The 13,933-nt window shown below is 41.4% G+C and overlaps 1 protein-coding gene across 7 annotated transcripts in view; it reads left to right on the top strand.

The window, feature by feature from the left end:
* Nucleotides 1–13,933, top strand: part of CANX (calnexin) — a 53,924-nt gene that overhangs the window by 31,985 nt on the left and 8,006 nt on the right. For all 7 annotated transcript variants that reach the window (XM_078364754.1, XM_035290763.3, XM_078364753.1 and 4 more), the window contains 9 exons: nt 217–390; nt 789–862; nt 1,658–1,716; nt 2,808–2,949; nt 3,413–3,494; nt 3,996–4,188; nt 8,730–8,919; nt 11,750–11,863; nt 12,470–12,626. In XM_078364754.1, the coding sequence (XP_078220880.1) occupies nt 220–390; nt 789–862; nt 1,658–1,716; nt 2,808–2,949; nt 3,413–3,494; nt 3,996–4,188; nt 8,730–8,919; nt 11,750–11,863; nt 12,470–12,626 (1,182 nt within the window). In that variant the 5' untranslated portion in view covers nt 217–219. The remainder of the gene's footprint in view (nt 1–216; nt 391–788; nt 863–1,657; nt 1,717–2,807; nt 2,950–3,412; nt 3,495–3,995; nt 4,189–8,729; nt 8,920–11,749; nt 11,864–12,469; nt 12,627–13,933) is intronic.

The raw sequence follows: 13,933 nt of genomic DNA, 5'->3' as shown, positions 1-13,933 counted from the left end.
TTTTGAAATTTTCTTGATATTGAATCTTTTTACTGATTTTAGGGAAACCCTTTAATCTCTCTAGTCTACCTTTCCTTATCTATAAAATGAAATAATAAGTTCTTTTTATCTCTGCAATTTGAAAGCTTTAATTTTAAATGAGAGAGAGGTTAGTGGTCTTTATGAAGTTTGATAGGAGGCAATACATTTAACTGATTTTGCTCTTTTTATGTGTAGATCATGGAGGGGAAGTGGTTGCTGTGTATGTTACTGGTACTTGGAACTGCTGTTGTTGAGGCTCATGATGGACATGATGATGATGTGATTGATATTGAGGATGACCTTGATGATGTCATTGAAGAGGTAGAAGATTCAAAACCAGATACCACTGCTCCTCCTCCATCTCCCAAGGTTTGAAATGGTCTTTGAATCTATTCCTTTTACCTCTTGAGATGATAAAATTATGAACATAGCCAGGCGCAGAGACATGTAGTCTCAACTATTCAGGAGACTTAGGCCAGGAGTGTGAGTCCAGCCCGGACAACACAGGGAGATGCCATCTCTTAAAAGGAACATCGTGAAGAGATAAATTTGGATCCTTTTCAAAGGGAAAGCAAAATTTGCTAAAATACTTATTGATCTCTCTGGCAGCTTTTGTTATATTTTGCCAGAGGCCAAGTATATGGATTGAATTTGAAAGCCAGCTATGAAATTTTTGTGATCGTTGAAAGCAAACCAGAAGTATAAATTCTAGGTAAAAAGGCATGTTGCTGAAAATTTAAATTTTTATATTTATATATTTAACACAGGTCACCTACAAAGCTCCAGTTCCAACAGGGGAAGTATATTTTGCTGATTCTTTTGACAGAGGAACTCTGTCAGGGTAAGTGTTTTTCAGAGAAATGTATCTTAGATTCAAACATTATGTAAATAAGATGTGATAGTGGATTCCTTTTTGGATAGTATCTTATGGTGAAATGTCTAAATTTATTTTATTTATTTATTTATTTTTTGAGATGGAATTTCGCTCTTTTGCCCAGGCTGGAGTGCAATGGCACAACATCAGCTCACTGCAACCTTCGCCTCCTGGGTTCAAGCAATTCTCCTGTCTTGGCCTCCCAAGTAGCTGGGATTGCAGGCATGTGCCATCACGCGCAGCTAATCTTTGTGGGTTTTTTTTAGTAGAGACAGGGTTTTGCCATGTTGGCCAGGCTGGTCTTGAGCTCCTGACCTCAGGTGATCCACCTGCCTCGGCCTCCCAAAATGTTGGGATTATAGGGGTGGGCTACTGTGCCCAGCCTGAAATATCTGACTTTAATGTCTTCAGTGTTAATATCCTTGTAGGAAAATAGTCTTTTGGTATTTGTGGTTTTTATATCCATTCCTTTCCCTCCCCCACTCTACCCTATATTTTGTTCTTTGATGGAGAAAAAAAATTTTCTCTTGATCTTAAAACATTGGTGGAATTATCTCATAGGTTTGGTATTTTTTCTTATAGGTTTGTGAGTTTAAGATAATGTATTATCATTAGTTATGTGACAGATTTAAAAATTGAAATTAGAGTGGCTACAATAGGCTAAGAGCAGAGTAGGTCCTACTTTATGAGTATTTTACATAGTTTTCCCTCATAAATCAACTGTCATTTTAAGACTGATTTTGGGATTTGTGGTAATTACAGGTGGATTTTATCCAAAGCCAAGAAAGATGATACTGATGATGAAATTGCCAAATATGATGGTGAGAATTCCATTTGGTTTAGATATAATAGCAGATAGAGGTTTAACATGTTGTCTCCATGGCATTTCCTAAGACTAGTTTAAAAGGAAATAATAAGCTTTAAGATTTTTCCATGGAAGTTTTGCCATCTTTGTGTGTTGCCTAATCATTCTTTTTATTTTATTTTTAACTTTTATTTAAGGTTTAGAGGTTCATGCGTGGCCTTATATTTAATAAGATTAGATCTGTTTAATCACCTGTGCTGCTGAATGTTGGAAATAGGTCATTTCTATACAGTAGTATAATATACTACAGTTTCAAAAAAACATATCCTAATAATATTTGTCAAAGTGTGTTTTTTAATTTTTTATGTATTTATTTTTTCTGGGATGGAGTCTAGTCTCTGCTGCCCAGGCTGCTGGCAAAATATTGGCTCATTGCAACCTCCGTTTCTTGGGTTCAAGCAATTCTTCTGCCTCAGCCTACCAAGAAGCTGGGGTTACAGGTGCCCATCACTACACCTGGCTAATTTTTTTTTTTTTTTAAGACGGAGTTTTGCTCTTGTTACCCAGGCTGGAATGCAATGGCGCGAACTCAGCTCACTGCAACCTCCACCTCCTGGGTTCAGGCAATTCTCCTGCCTCAGCCTCCCAAGTAGCTGGGATTACAGGTACACGCCACCATGCCCAGCTAATTTTTTGTATTTTTAGTAGAGACGGGGTTTCACCATGTTGACCAAGATGGTCTTGATCTCTTGACCTCGTGATCCACCCGCCTTGGCTTCCCAAAGTACTGGAATTACAGGCATGAGCCACCGCACCTGGCCCTTAATTTTTGTGTTTTTAGTAGAGATGGGGTTTCACTGTGTTGACAGGCTGGTCTCAAACTCCTGACCTTGGGTAATCCACCTGCCTCAGCCTCCGTAAGTGCTGGGATTACAGGTATCAGCCACCACGCCTGGCCCAGTATAATAGATTTATACAACTCAGAGTGGGGTTTTTTTTGCGGGAGGGCGGGTGGGTTTTTTTGTTTGTTTGTTTGTTTGTTTTTGCTATTTAAAGGGTTCTCAGAGGCAGAGTTAAGGAGTGGAACTTTTTTGTATTGTCTTGTAGGAAAGTGGGAGGTAGATGAAATGAAGGAATCAAAGCTTCCAGGTGATAAAGGACTTGTATTGATGTCTCGGGCCAAGCATCATGCCATCTCTGCTAAACTGAACAAACCCTTCCTATTTGACACCAAGCCTCTCATTGTTCAGTAAGTGAAATACTTGTTGGATAAAAGCTTTCTAGAAAGGGTAATGTTAGAAGACATTATACAACTTTTACTCTGTGTTAAAAATTATTTTGCAAATAGTGATCAGATAAAAAATGAGATTATATAGGTTGTGTTAGGGATTTTTGGGTGAATTTAAACATCTTGTAATTAATATTTTTTCCTGCCCAAAAAATTATTTTGAAAGAAACTGATTACTCATTTTCCTGACTAAATGAATTGCAGATTGTGCAGAACATATTTACTGGAAATGTGCATTAATGTTCAGTTTATTTATTTTTGTGGAATTTGGTAGCTATTTAAAAGCAATAGAAGATGGAATCCTTTGTAAGGGTAAACATTTGACCTATCATAAAACATGACGAAGATGAGGGAACAAGTACGTTAAGAGAGTTTAGATCTTTCAAAATGCCATACAATTTTCAGCTTTTCTCTCTGATATTAGGTATGAGGTTAATTTCCAAAATGGAATAGAATGTGGCGGTGCCTATGTGAAACTGCTTTCTAAAACATCAGACCTCAACCTGGTATGTAATCCCCATTTCTGGAATGTGGCTGGACACCCACTATTACCTTGTAAGAATTATGTAATTTTGTAATACTTGTGAAAAATAAAGGCTTCCTCCCCTGCTTTTTAACTCTTTTGATAAGTTGGGAATATTGACTTTGACATTAATGTGCTTTCTATTTGAAGTGTGACTCTCTAAGTTGTTACCAGCTGTTTTTATCTGAATTTCTGATTTTGCTTCTGTGTAAGTTTTGGTTTTAGCAAACTTATTTTTTTGTTTTATGAGAGAAGCAATAACTATCTAAATATGTGTATTTTTTTTTTTAAGTACTTAAATATGTTATTTTAAATTTACTGATGATTACTGATTATTCCTTTTCACTAAGCCTTATAATTAGCTTTTTCTTTAACTGTCACCAATATATTTGGAATTTTATAAGAATTATTAGACACTTTTGAAATGTTGCTTTTGAATACTTTGACTAGAGTGGTTTCAAATAAACCTTTTTTGCTTCTGAAGGATCAGTTCCACGACAAGACCCCTTATACGATTATGTTTGGTCCAGATAAATGTGGAGAGGACTATAAACTGCACTTCATCTTCCGACACAAGAACCCCAAAACGGGTATTTATGAAGAAAAGCATGCTAAGAGGCCAGATGCAGATCTGAAGACCTATTTTACTGATAAGAAAACACATCTTTACACACTAAGTAAGAAAAACCATTCGTTTGGGGGCTTATGGCATTACACTTATATCATCCATTTAACTTAAACATTGTATGTCTGGCTGGGTGTGGTGTCTCACACCTGTAATCCCAGCACTTTGGGATGCCGAGGTGGGTGGATCACCTGAGGTCAGGAGTTCGAGACCAGTTTGGTCAAAATGGTGTAACCCCAGCTACTTGGGAGGCTGAGGCAGGAGAATTGTTTGAACCCGGGAGGGAGCCAAGATTGTTGTGCTACTGTACTCCATCCTGGGTGACAGTGAGACTCCGTTTCCAAAAAAAAAAGATTGTATATTTAGAGAGTACACCAGCCTGCAGATAAGAATCTCGGCCAGGTGTGGTAGCTCACACCTGTAATCCTAACACTTTGGGAGGCCAAGGCAGGTGGATCACTTGCAGTCAGGAGATTGAGACCACCCTGGCTAACATGGTAAAACCCCGTCTCTACTAAAAATAGAAAAATGAGCTGGGTGTGGTGGTGCATGCTTATAATCCCAGCTACTTGGAAGGCTGAGGCAGCAGAATTACATGAACCCAGGAGGCAGAGGTTGCAGAGAGTTGAGGTCGTTTCACTGCACTCCGACCTGGGCAGCAGAGCAAGACTCTGTCCACCTCCACCAAAAAAAAGAATCTCTTCACTTAATATCTTAGTTGGGAAATGAGTTTAATTTGTCAGCATTAAAAGAAGCTCCTTGGCCAGGTGTGGCGGCCCACACCTATAATCCTAGCACTTTAGAATGCTGAGTCGGATGTAGGCTGAGTCTCTAGTCTCTACAAAATATTAAGAAATTAACTGAGTATGGCGGCGTGTGCCTGTAGTTTCAGCTACTCAGGAGGCTGAGGTAGGAGGATTACTTGAGCCCAGGAAGTTGAGGCTGCACTGAGCCATGATCTTGCCACTGCACCATAGCCTAGGTGACCGAGTGAGATGCTGTCTGGGAAAAAAAAAAAAAACTTCTTTTCCACAGGAACTGAGGTTTGAGATATTTTTAAGAATAGGTATTTTTAGCCAGGTGGCGTGGCTCACACTTATAATCCCAGCATGTTAGGAGGCTGAGGTGAGCAGATCACTTGAGGTCAGGAGTTCAAGACTAGCCTGGCCAAGATGATGAACCCTCATCTCTACTAAAAAATAAAAAAATTAGCCAGACGTGGTGGTGGGTGCCTGTAATCCCAGTTACTCAGGAGGCTGACCAGGAGAATAACTTGAACCCGGGAGGGTGGAGTTTGCAGTGAGCCAAGACCTCGCCATTGCACTCCAGCCTGGGCAACAGAGTGAGACTCTATCTTAAAAAAAAAAGAAAAAAAAAGGATGGCTGGGCTAAGTGGCTCACTCCTGTAATCCCAGAACTTTGGGAGGTTGAGGTGGGTGGATCACGAGGTCAGGAGTTTAAGACCAGCCTGGCCAAGATGGTGAAACCCCATCTCTACTAAAAATACAAAAAAATTAGCTTGGCATGGTGGTGGGCACCTGTAATCCCAGCTATTTGTAAAGCCCAGCCCGTAGGCTGAGGCAGAGAATTTCTTGAATTTGGGAGACAGCGCTGAGATCTGCCACTGCATTCCAGCTTGGATTGACAGAGCAAGACTTCATCTCAAAAATGAAAATAGTAGTAGGTTTTTTTATATCCTATAAAGAACTTTGCTGACCTACCTAATTTCTTCCCCCCTTTTTTTGTTGATAAATGTTGAATAATAAATTATATATACAGTTATACATAAATCCAATAAAAATAGACAGTTTTTCAGAAGTATCTTGTAATTGAACTTCCAAGTTTGTGTATAATTGTCCAATACCTGGACACTTGACAACTAAGTTGAGTCCTTTGGATATACGTTTTTCTGTTTGTTTATTGAAGCTTTTCCTGCCAGCTTGAGATCATAAATAAACATGCCTCTTTATGAAGAATATAATAGCCTTTTTAATTTTTTTTTAGGTGGAGTCTTGCTTACCCAGGCTGGAGTGCAGTGGCCTGATCTTGGCTCACTGCAACCTCTGCCTCCCGGGTTCAAGTGATTCTCATGCCTCAGCCTCTGGAGTAGCTGGGATTACAGGCTCATGCCACCATGCCCAGCTAATTTTTGTGTTTTTCGGTTTCAGTTAACAGCCAAACACACTAACCCATTGCGCCACAGAGACCAATTTTTGTATTTTTAGCAGAGACAGCTTCACCCTGTTGGCCAGTCGGCTCTCAAACTGCTGACTTTAAGTGATCTGCCCACCTCAGCCCCTGAAAGTGCTGGGATTACAGATGTGAGCCACTGCACCTGGCCTAGAATATAATAATTTTTCTTTTTTTGTGCTATAGATTCTCGCTCTGTTGCCCAGGCTGGAGTGCAATGGCATGATCTCACCTCACTGCAGCCTCTGTCTCCCCAATTCAAATGATTCTTCAGCGTCAGCCTCCCGAGTAGCTGGGACTACAGGAATGTGCCACCATTCCCGGCTAATTTTTTTGTATGCTTAGTAGAGTTGGGGTTTCACCATGTAGGTCAGGCTGATCTCAAACTCCTGACCTCAAATGATCTCCCTCCCAGAGTGCTGAGATTACAGGCATGAGCCGCCACACCTGGCCCGAACTTTGTTAACAACACAGGGCGTGAATTTCTTCCTCAAAAAAGCATTCATTTTCATTATCACTGACACAGCAGCATAGGATTCCTTGTCTGGATGTGCTATAACCTGATCAGTCGCATATTAGATATTTAGGTGTGGAATCCAGGCTTTGGTATACATCATACTTAAGATGCTTTTATGGGGCCTATGGGGCTGGGTGCGGTGGCTCACGCCTGTAATCCTAGCACTTTGGGTGGCTGAGGTGGGTGGATTGCCTGAGCTCAGGAGTTGGAGATAAGCCTGGGCAACATGGCAAAACCCTGTCTCTACTTAAAATACAAAAAATTAGCTGGGCATGGTGGCATGGGGCTGCCTGTAGTCCTAGCTACTCTGGAGGCTGAGGCAGGAGAAACGCTTGAACCTGGGAGGTGGGAGTTGCAGTTAGCCCAGATGACACCACCACACTCCAGCCTGAGTGACAGAGCGAGACTCTGTCTAAAATAAAATAAAATTTTAAAAAATGCTTTTATGGGCCGGGCGCGGTGGCTAAAGTCTGTAATCCCAGCACTTTGGGAGGCTGAGGCGGGTGGATCACGAGGTCAAGAGATCGAGACCATCCTGGTCAAAATGGTGAAACCCCGTCTCTACTAAAGATACGAAAAATTAGCTGGGCATGGTGGCACGTGCCTGTAATCCCAGCTACCCAGGAGGCTGAGGCAGGAGAATTGCCTGAAACCAGGAGGCGGAGGTTGCGGTGAGCCGAGATCGCGCTATTGCTCTCCAACCTGGGTAACAAGAGCGAAACTCCGTCTCAAAGAAAAAAAAAAAATGCGTTTATGGATTTAAAATTGTTTTTTCATTTTGCATGGGGGTTAAAAATAGAACCATGAGGCCAGGTGCAGTGGCTCACACCTGTAATCCCAGCACTTTGGGAGGCCGAGGCGGGTAGATCATGAGGTCAGGAGATCGAGACCATCCTGGCCAACATGGTGAAACCCCATCTCTACTAAAATACAAAAAATTAACTGGACATGGTGGCAAGCACCTGTAGGCCCAGCTACTCGGGAGGCTGAGGCAGGGGAATTGCTTGAACCCGGGAGCCAGAGATTGCAGTAAGCTGAGATTGCGCCCCTGCACTCCAGCCTGGTGGCAGAGTGAGACTCCCGTCTAAAAATGAAAAAGTAGAACCATGAGTCGACATGCAATTTTTTTTTTTTCTTTTCTTTTTTCAGACAGTCTCGCTGTGTTGCAGGCTGGAGTGCAGTGGCCCAATCTCGGCTCACTGCAACCTCCACCTCCTGGGTTCAAGCAATTCTCCTGCCTCAGCCCCCCGAGTAGCTGGGACAGGTGGGTGCCACCATACCCACCTAATTTTTTGTATTTTTAGTAGAGACGGGGTTTCACCAAGTTGACCAGAGTGGTCTCAATCTGTTGACCTTGTGATCCTCCTGCCTTGGCCTCCCAAAGTGCTGGGATTATAGGCGTGAGCTACCGCGCCTGGCCGAGATACATCTTAATAAATTAGAGGTTTGTGTTATTTCAGTAATAATATCAGCTCTATTAAAAATGAAGAAATGGACCTTTTGTACTGGGAAGTTGTTATAAGTTATTTGTCTGCTGACTCGTGTATAATGAATTGTGTAAAACCAATAATCGTGTTACTTTATGTAGGTTTCATGATTTGTGTGTGTGTGTGTATGTCTATAAAGTCTTTGGTGTTCAAAATTTTAACTGTCATTTGCTGTAATTCTTAGAAACCTGAGAAACTAACCATTTATGTTTTATGCATAAGGAACAGGGCATTAAGTTACCCAAGACCCCAGAGCCAGGCATTGTTCTTACCCCAAAGCCTCAGGTCATGATACTTCTGTGCTGTTTCTTCAAGTTAGAGGTCATGATCTTTTGTCTTATGGTAAAGAGAGCTTGGGAAATTAACTATTTTTAATTGTGTTTATTTTTTTTTTTTCAGTCTTAAATCCAGATAACAGTTTTGAAATATTAGTGGACCAATCTGTTGTGAACAGTGGAAATCTGCTAAATGACATGACTCCTCCTGTTAATCCTTCACGTGAAATTGAGGACCCAGAAGACCGGAAGCCTGAGGATTGGGATGAAAGACCAAAAATCCCAGATCCAGAAGCTGTCAAGCCAGATGACTGGTGAGTCTTGGGGAGCTGTCTTCAAGTATAAGGGAGCATTTCATATATTCCATGTGGCTTGAACAAACAAATGGTGGTTGAGTAAGCTCTGATAATTTCAGTAATCCGTGATGCAATCTAACCTGTAGAGGAAATAGAGAGTACTATAGCTGAGAAGGGGCCATAGTACTATATATAGTGTCATAGTCTGTTTTGACTCACCATTTTATAAGCCGTAAAATGCCACAGTTGATAGAGTTTGTCCATGAAGACACTGTTGGTTTGTGGCAGAATCTCACATTCCTTGGCTTGACTACTCCAGTGCTTCTGTGAATTCACATTTAAAGCCAAAGTCCTGAAGTATTAAATTTTAATTTGAAAAATAATCTTTTTCCTATTTACACAACACTTAGTTCTCTGTTCTGGGTTTGGTGGTAGAATACAAAGCCACAAGGACACCACCATCTGCCTACACAGAGCTTGCAGTCCAGTTCTGAGGCATGTTGTTGGCATGTGGTATGGTAAGGGTTCATGAGAAGTTGCCACAGGGGACCAGAGCACCAGGTGTCCCTAACCCAGGCATGTTTTCTTGGAGCAGAGCAAATCAGATTGAGACTTGGAAGTGAGGTTAGAGTTAAGGAGTTGGTGAATATGGGAAGGGGTGTTTTTGATTGAAGAATGTCACCTGCAGAAGTAGAGGAACAGCAATGAGCTTGACATGCAGGGGAGAAATTAGATGGCCTTTTATATAGGGAGCACATTGAAGAGTAGGAGAAATTAAGATCGCTGGGGCTGGATTCTCATATATGGCTATCTTTGAATAAATTCTTACTCTTTGTAAAAGTATCCTCCTATGCTTAGCCTAGATGATCTTTTTCCTCCCTGAAAGGTGAGATACATGTAACTGAATTTATATGCTGCACTAGTATAAATGCCAAGTTTATTTGTATATTTGGTGTCTATTAGGTTTGGACTTAGCTTTGTTCAGTATTATATTCCTTAACTAGCTTTATCACCTAAGAAGGCCCCTGTACCCATTAAGCAGTCACTCCCTGTTTCCTCCCTGCTCAACTCCCAGCATCCACTAACCTGCTTTCTGCCTCTCTGCATTTGTCCACTTTGTACATTTCATATAAATGGAATCATACAATGTGTGGTTTTCTCTGTCCAGTTTCTTTCACTTAACATAGTGTTTTCCAGATTTATCTGTGATGAAGCATCTATCAGTACTACATTCCTTTTTATGATTGAATAATACTCTACTGTGTTGATAATGCCACATTTTATTTATCCATCCCTTGGTGGGCATTTAGGTTGTTTCCTCCTTTTTGTCTGTGATTATGAATGATGGTGCTATGTTTTTTCTTTTTTTTTTAAGACATGGTCTCTCTGTGTTTCCTAGGCAGGAGTGCAGTGGTACGGTCATGGCTTATTGCAACTTCCGCCTCCTAGGGTCAAGTGATCCTCTCCCGCCTTAGCCTCCCAAGTAGCTGGGACTGCAGGCGTGCACCACCACGCCCAGCTAATTTTTGTATTTTGTTTGTTTGTTGAGATGGAGTCTTATTTTGTCTTCAAGGCTGGAGTGCAGTGGCATGATCTTGGCTCACTGCAACCTCTGCCTCCTGGGTTCAAATGATTCTCATGCCTCAGCCTCCCAAGTAGCTGGGACTACAAGTGCACACCACTGCACCTGGCTAATTTTTGTATTTTTAGTAGAGATGGGATTTCACCATGTTGGCCAGGCTGGTCTGGAACTTCTGAGGTCAAGTGATCCGCTCACCTCAGCCGCCCACAGTGCTAGGATTACAGGCGTGAGCCACCGTGCCTGGCTGTGGTTTTGTTTTGTTTGGTTTGGTTTGGTTTGGTTTGGTGATAGGAGTTTCACTCTTGTTGCCCAGGCTGTAGTGCAGTGGTGCGATCTCAGCTCACTACAGCCTTTGCCTCCTGGGTTCAAGCTGTTCTCCTGTCTTAGCCTCCTGAGTAGCTGGAATTATAGGTGCATGCCACCACGCCCAGCAAATTTTTGTATTTTTTAGTAGAGACAGGATTTCATCGTATTGGTCAGGCTGGTCTTGAACTCCTGACCTCAGGTGATCCGCCTGCCTCAGCCTCCCAAAGTGCTGGGATTGTAGGCATGAGCCACTGTGCTCAGCCTTGTGTTTTTTTTTTTTAACTAGAGACTGGGTTTCACCTTGTTGTCCAGGCTGGTCTTGAACTCATGACCTCAAGTGATCCTCCTGCCTCAGCCTCTCAAAGTGCTGAGATTACAGGCATGAGCCACTCTGCCTAGCTAAAGACATATATTTTCATTTCTCTTGGGTATATATACCTAAAAGTCAAATTGCTGGGTCATGTGGTAACTGTTTAACTTTTTGAGAAACTGCCGCAGATCAGCAGTACCATTTTACTTTTCCACCAGCAGTGTATGAGGATTTCAGTTTCTCTATATTCTTTCCAATGTTTGTTTTTATGAATCTTTTTTATTATAGCCACCTTGGTACTAAGCGGTATCATGGTTTTGATTTGTATTCCCCTGATGGCTAATAATGTTAAGAATCTTTTCATGTGCTTATTATGTATTTGTATTGTATATTTGTATATATTCTTTGGAGAAATGTCTATTAAAATCATTTGCCTATTTTTAAATTGGGTTGTCTTTATATTGAGTTGTAATGAGTTCTTTTACTAAGCCCTTAGCAGATATATGATTCACAAGTATTTTCTAAGAGGAATTATTTTAAATTTTGAGATTAAGACCAAAATGTTTTTAGAATACTCTGTTTCCGATCCACAAAGCAAGACTACACTGTGATCAGTGTTGTCATAACTGGCTTTTTCTTTTGTGTTTAAGGGATGAAGATGCCCCTGCTAAGATTCCAGATGACGAGGCCACAAAACCCGAAGGCTGGTTAGACGATGAGCCCGAGTATGTACCTGATCCAGATGCAGAGAAACCTGAGGATTGGTAAGAACTTCAGTTAACTTTTTTAATTACCTGGTTTTGAAGATGGAGTCTTGCTCTGCCTCCCAGGCTGGAGTTCAGTGGCACAGCCTTGGCTCACTGCAACTTTCAGCTCCTGGGTTCAAGCGATTCTTCCTGCGTCACCCTTGTGAGTAGCTGGGGTTACGGGTGCATGCCACCACACCCAGCAAATTTTTATATTTTTTCTATTTTTAGTAGAGATAGGCTTTCACCATGTTGGCCAGGGTGGTCTTAAAGTGCTGACCTCAAGTGATCTCCTGCCTTGGCCTCCCAAAGTGCTGGGATTACATGCGTGAGCCACTGCACCCAGCATAAGTTACCTGTTTTTATTGAAGTGAAAGTTAATACTTAAATATAGCTAATTTCCCAAATTTCAGGGTAGAATTTGACAATTTTAGTTATATACTCTTCTTTTTTAAAAAAATGCATTTTTTCTGAAAACCGTTGTTACTGGAAATACAGAAACACAGGAGAGGGTGGTCTGATACATTGAAAACATTTCAGCAGGATCTTGGAAGCCCCGGGCCAGCCAGCTGCTTAGAGTCCTGCATCACAGAATGTGTTTATAATTTGTTTGTACCTCCAAAGGGATGAAGACATGGATGGAGAATGGGAGGCTCCTCAGATTGCCAACCCTAAATGTGAGTCAGCCCCTGGATGTGGTGTCTGGCAGCGACCTATGATTGACAACCCTAATTATAAAGGCAAATGGAAGCCTCCTATGATTGATAATCCCAGCTACCAGGTTTGTGCTTCTTGATGGTTGAGTTACTTTCATTAATCTGTTTGTATTCAGATAGAAGTTTTATCTAGAGTGAGGCTGCCAAGATGGTCTTTATATTCAAGCTATTGAATTAAAAGCAGAAAGTAAACTTCCTAAATTGAAAGAGAGCTTAATGGGTTAGGTGTTCCAAAGATAAACCTAGAAATTGGAGAGAATAACTTTCTTTAACTTTTCTTCCTTTTTTTTTTTTTGAGACGGAGTCTCCCTCTATTGGCCAGGCTGGATAGAGTGCAGTGGTGCAGTCTTGGCACAGTGGGTTTAAGTGGTTCTCCTGCCTCAGCCTCCCAAGTAGCGAGGAGTACAGGTGCACAACACCTCACCCAGCTAATTTTTTATTTCTAGTAGACCCGGGGTGTCACCATGTTGGCCAGGCTGGTCGAACTCATGACTTCAGGTGATCCATCTGCCTTGGACTCCTAAAGTACTGGGATTACAGGCAAGAGCTACCATGCACAGCCAAGAATAACTTTCATAGTTACTTTGTAACTATATATTTTTTAAAAAGAAAATGGAAAACTGTTGATTTGGGTACCCTGCTCTTGGGTGCCAGGGTTGCTTCAGCCATAGGATCCAAAGCTCAGTCTGAGCAATCTGTGATGTGACGAGTAGAGAACTGTGGTATGAGTCAGCATCTTGACTACTTCAAGTCGGCTCACTGCTTGTCCTCGATGTTTACAACTATAAAAAAACTGAAGGCCAAAGGAAATGGTGAGGATACAAGTAGTAAGGTTATGAAGCTTTGGATCTCATGCAGAAATGTACACGCTTAGACCTTTGTTCCTTTTGTCTTTCTAGCCTAGTGAAATCATTATCTCTGTAAACAGTGGCATTTAAAAAAAATTTTTTTTTTTGAGACAGTCTCCCTCTGTTATCCAGGCTAGAGTGCAGTGGTGGAGTCTCGGCTCACTGCAACCTCCACCTTTCAGGTTGAAGTGATTCTCTTGCCTCAGCCTCCCCAGTACCTGGGACTACAGGCACACGCCACCACCCCAGCTAACTTTTTGTATTTTTAGTAGAGACAGGGTTTCACTGTGTTAGCCATGATGGTCCCAATCTCCTGTCCTCATGATCTGCCCACCTTGGCGTCCCAAAGTGCTAGGATTACAGGCAGGAGCCACCATGCCTGGCAAAATTATTTATAATCATTAATTTGTACTTTGTCTATTTATATACATATACTAATATGTTTTTCTGTTGTAATTTTTAAATTTTTTTCTCATAGTCTTTAAAGATGTTACGTTAATGTATTTCTAATTGTGTAGTCAAGC

The sequence above is a fragment of the Callithrix jacchus genome, chromosome 2, assembly GCF_049354715.1.
Source record: "Callithrix jacchus isolate 240 chromosome 2, calJac240_pri, whole genome shotgun sequence".
Lineage (NCBI taxonomy): Eukaryota > Metazoa > Chordata > Mammalia > Primates > Cebidae > Callithrix > Callithrix jacchus.
Note: the sequence above shows the minus strand (reverse complement) of the source record. Positions and strands in the feature narration are given on the sequence as shown.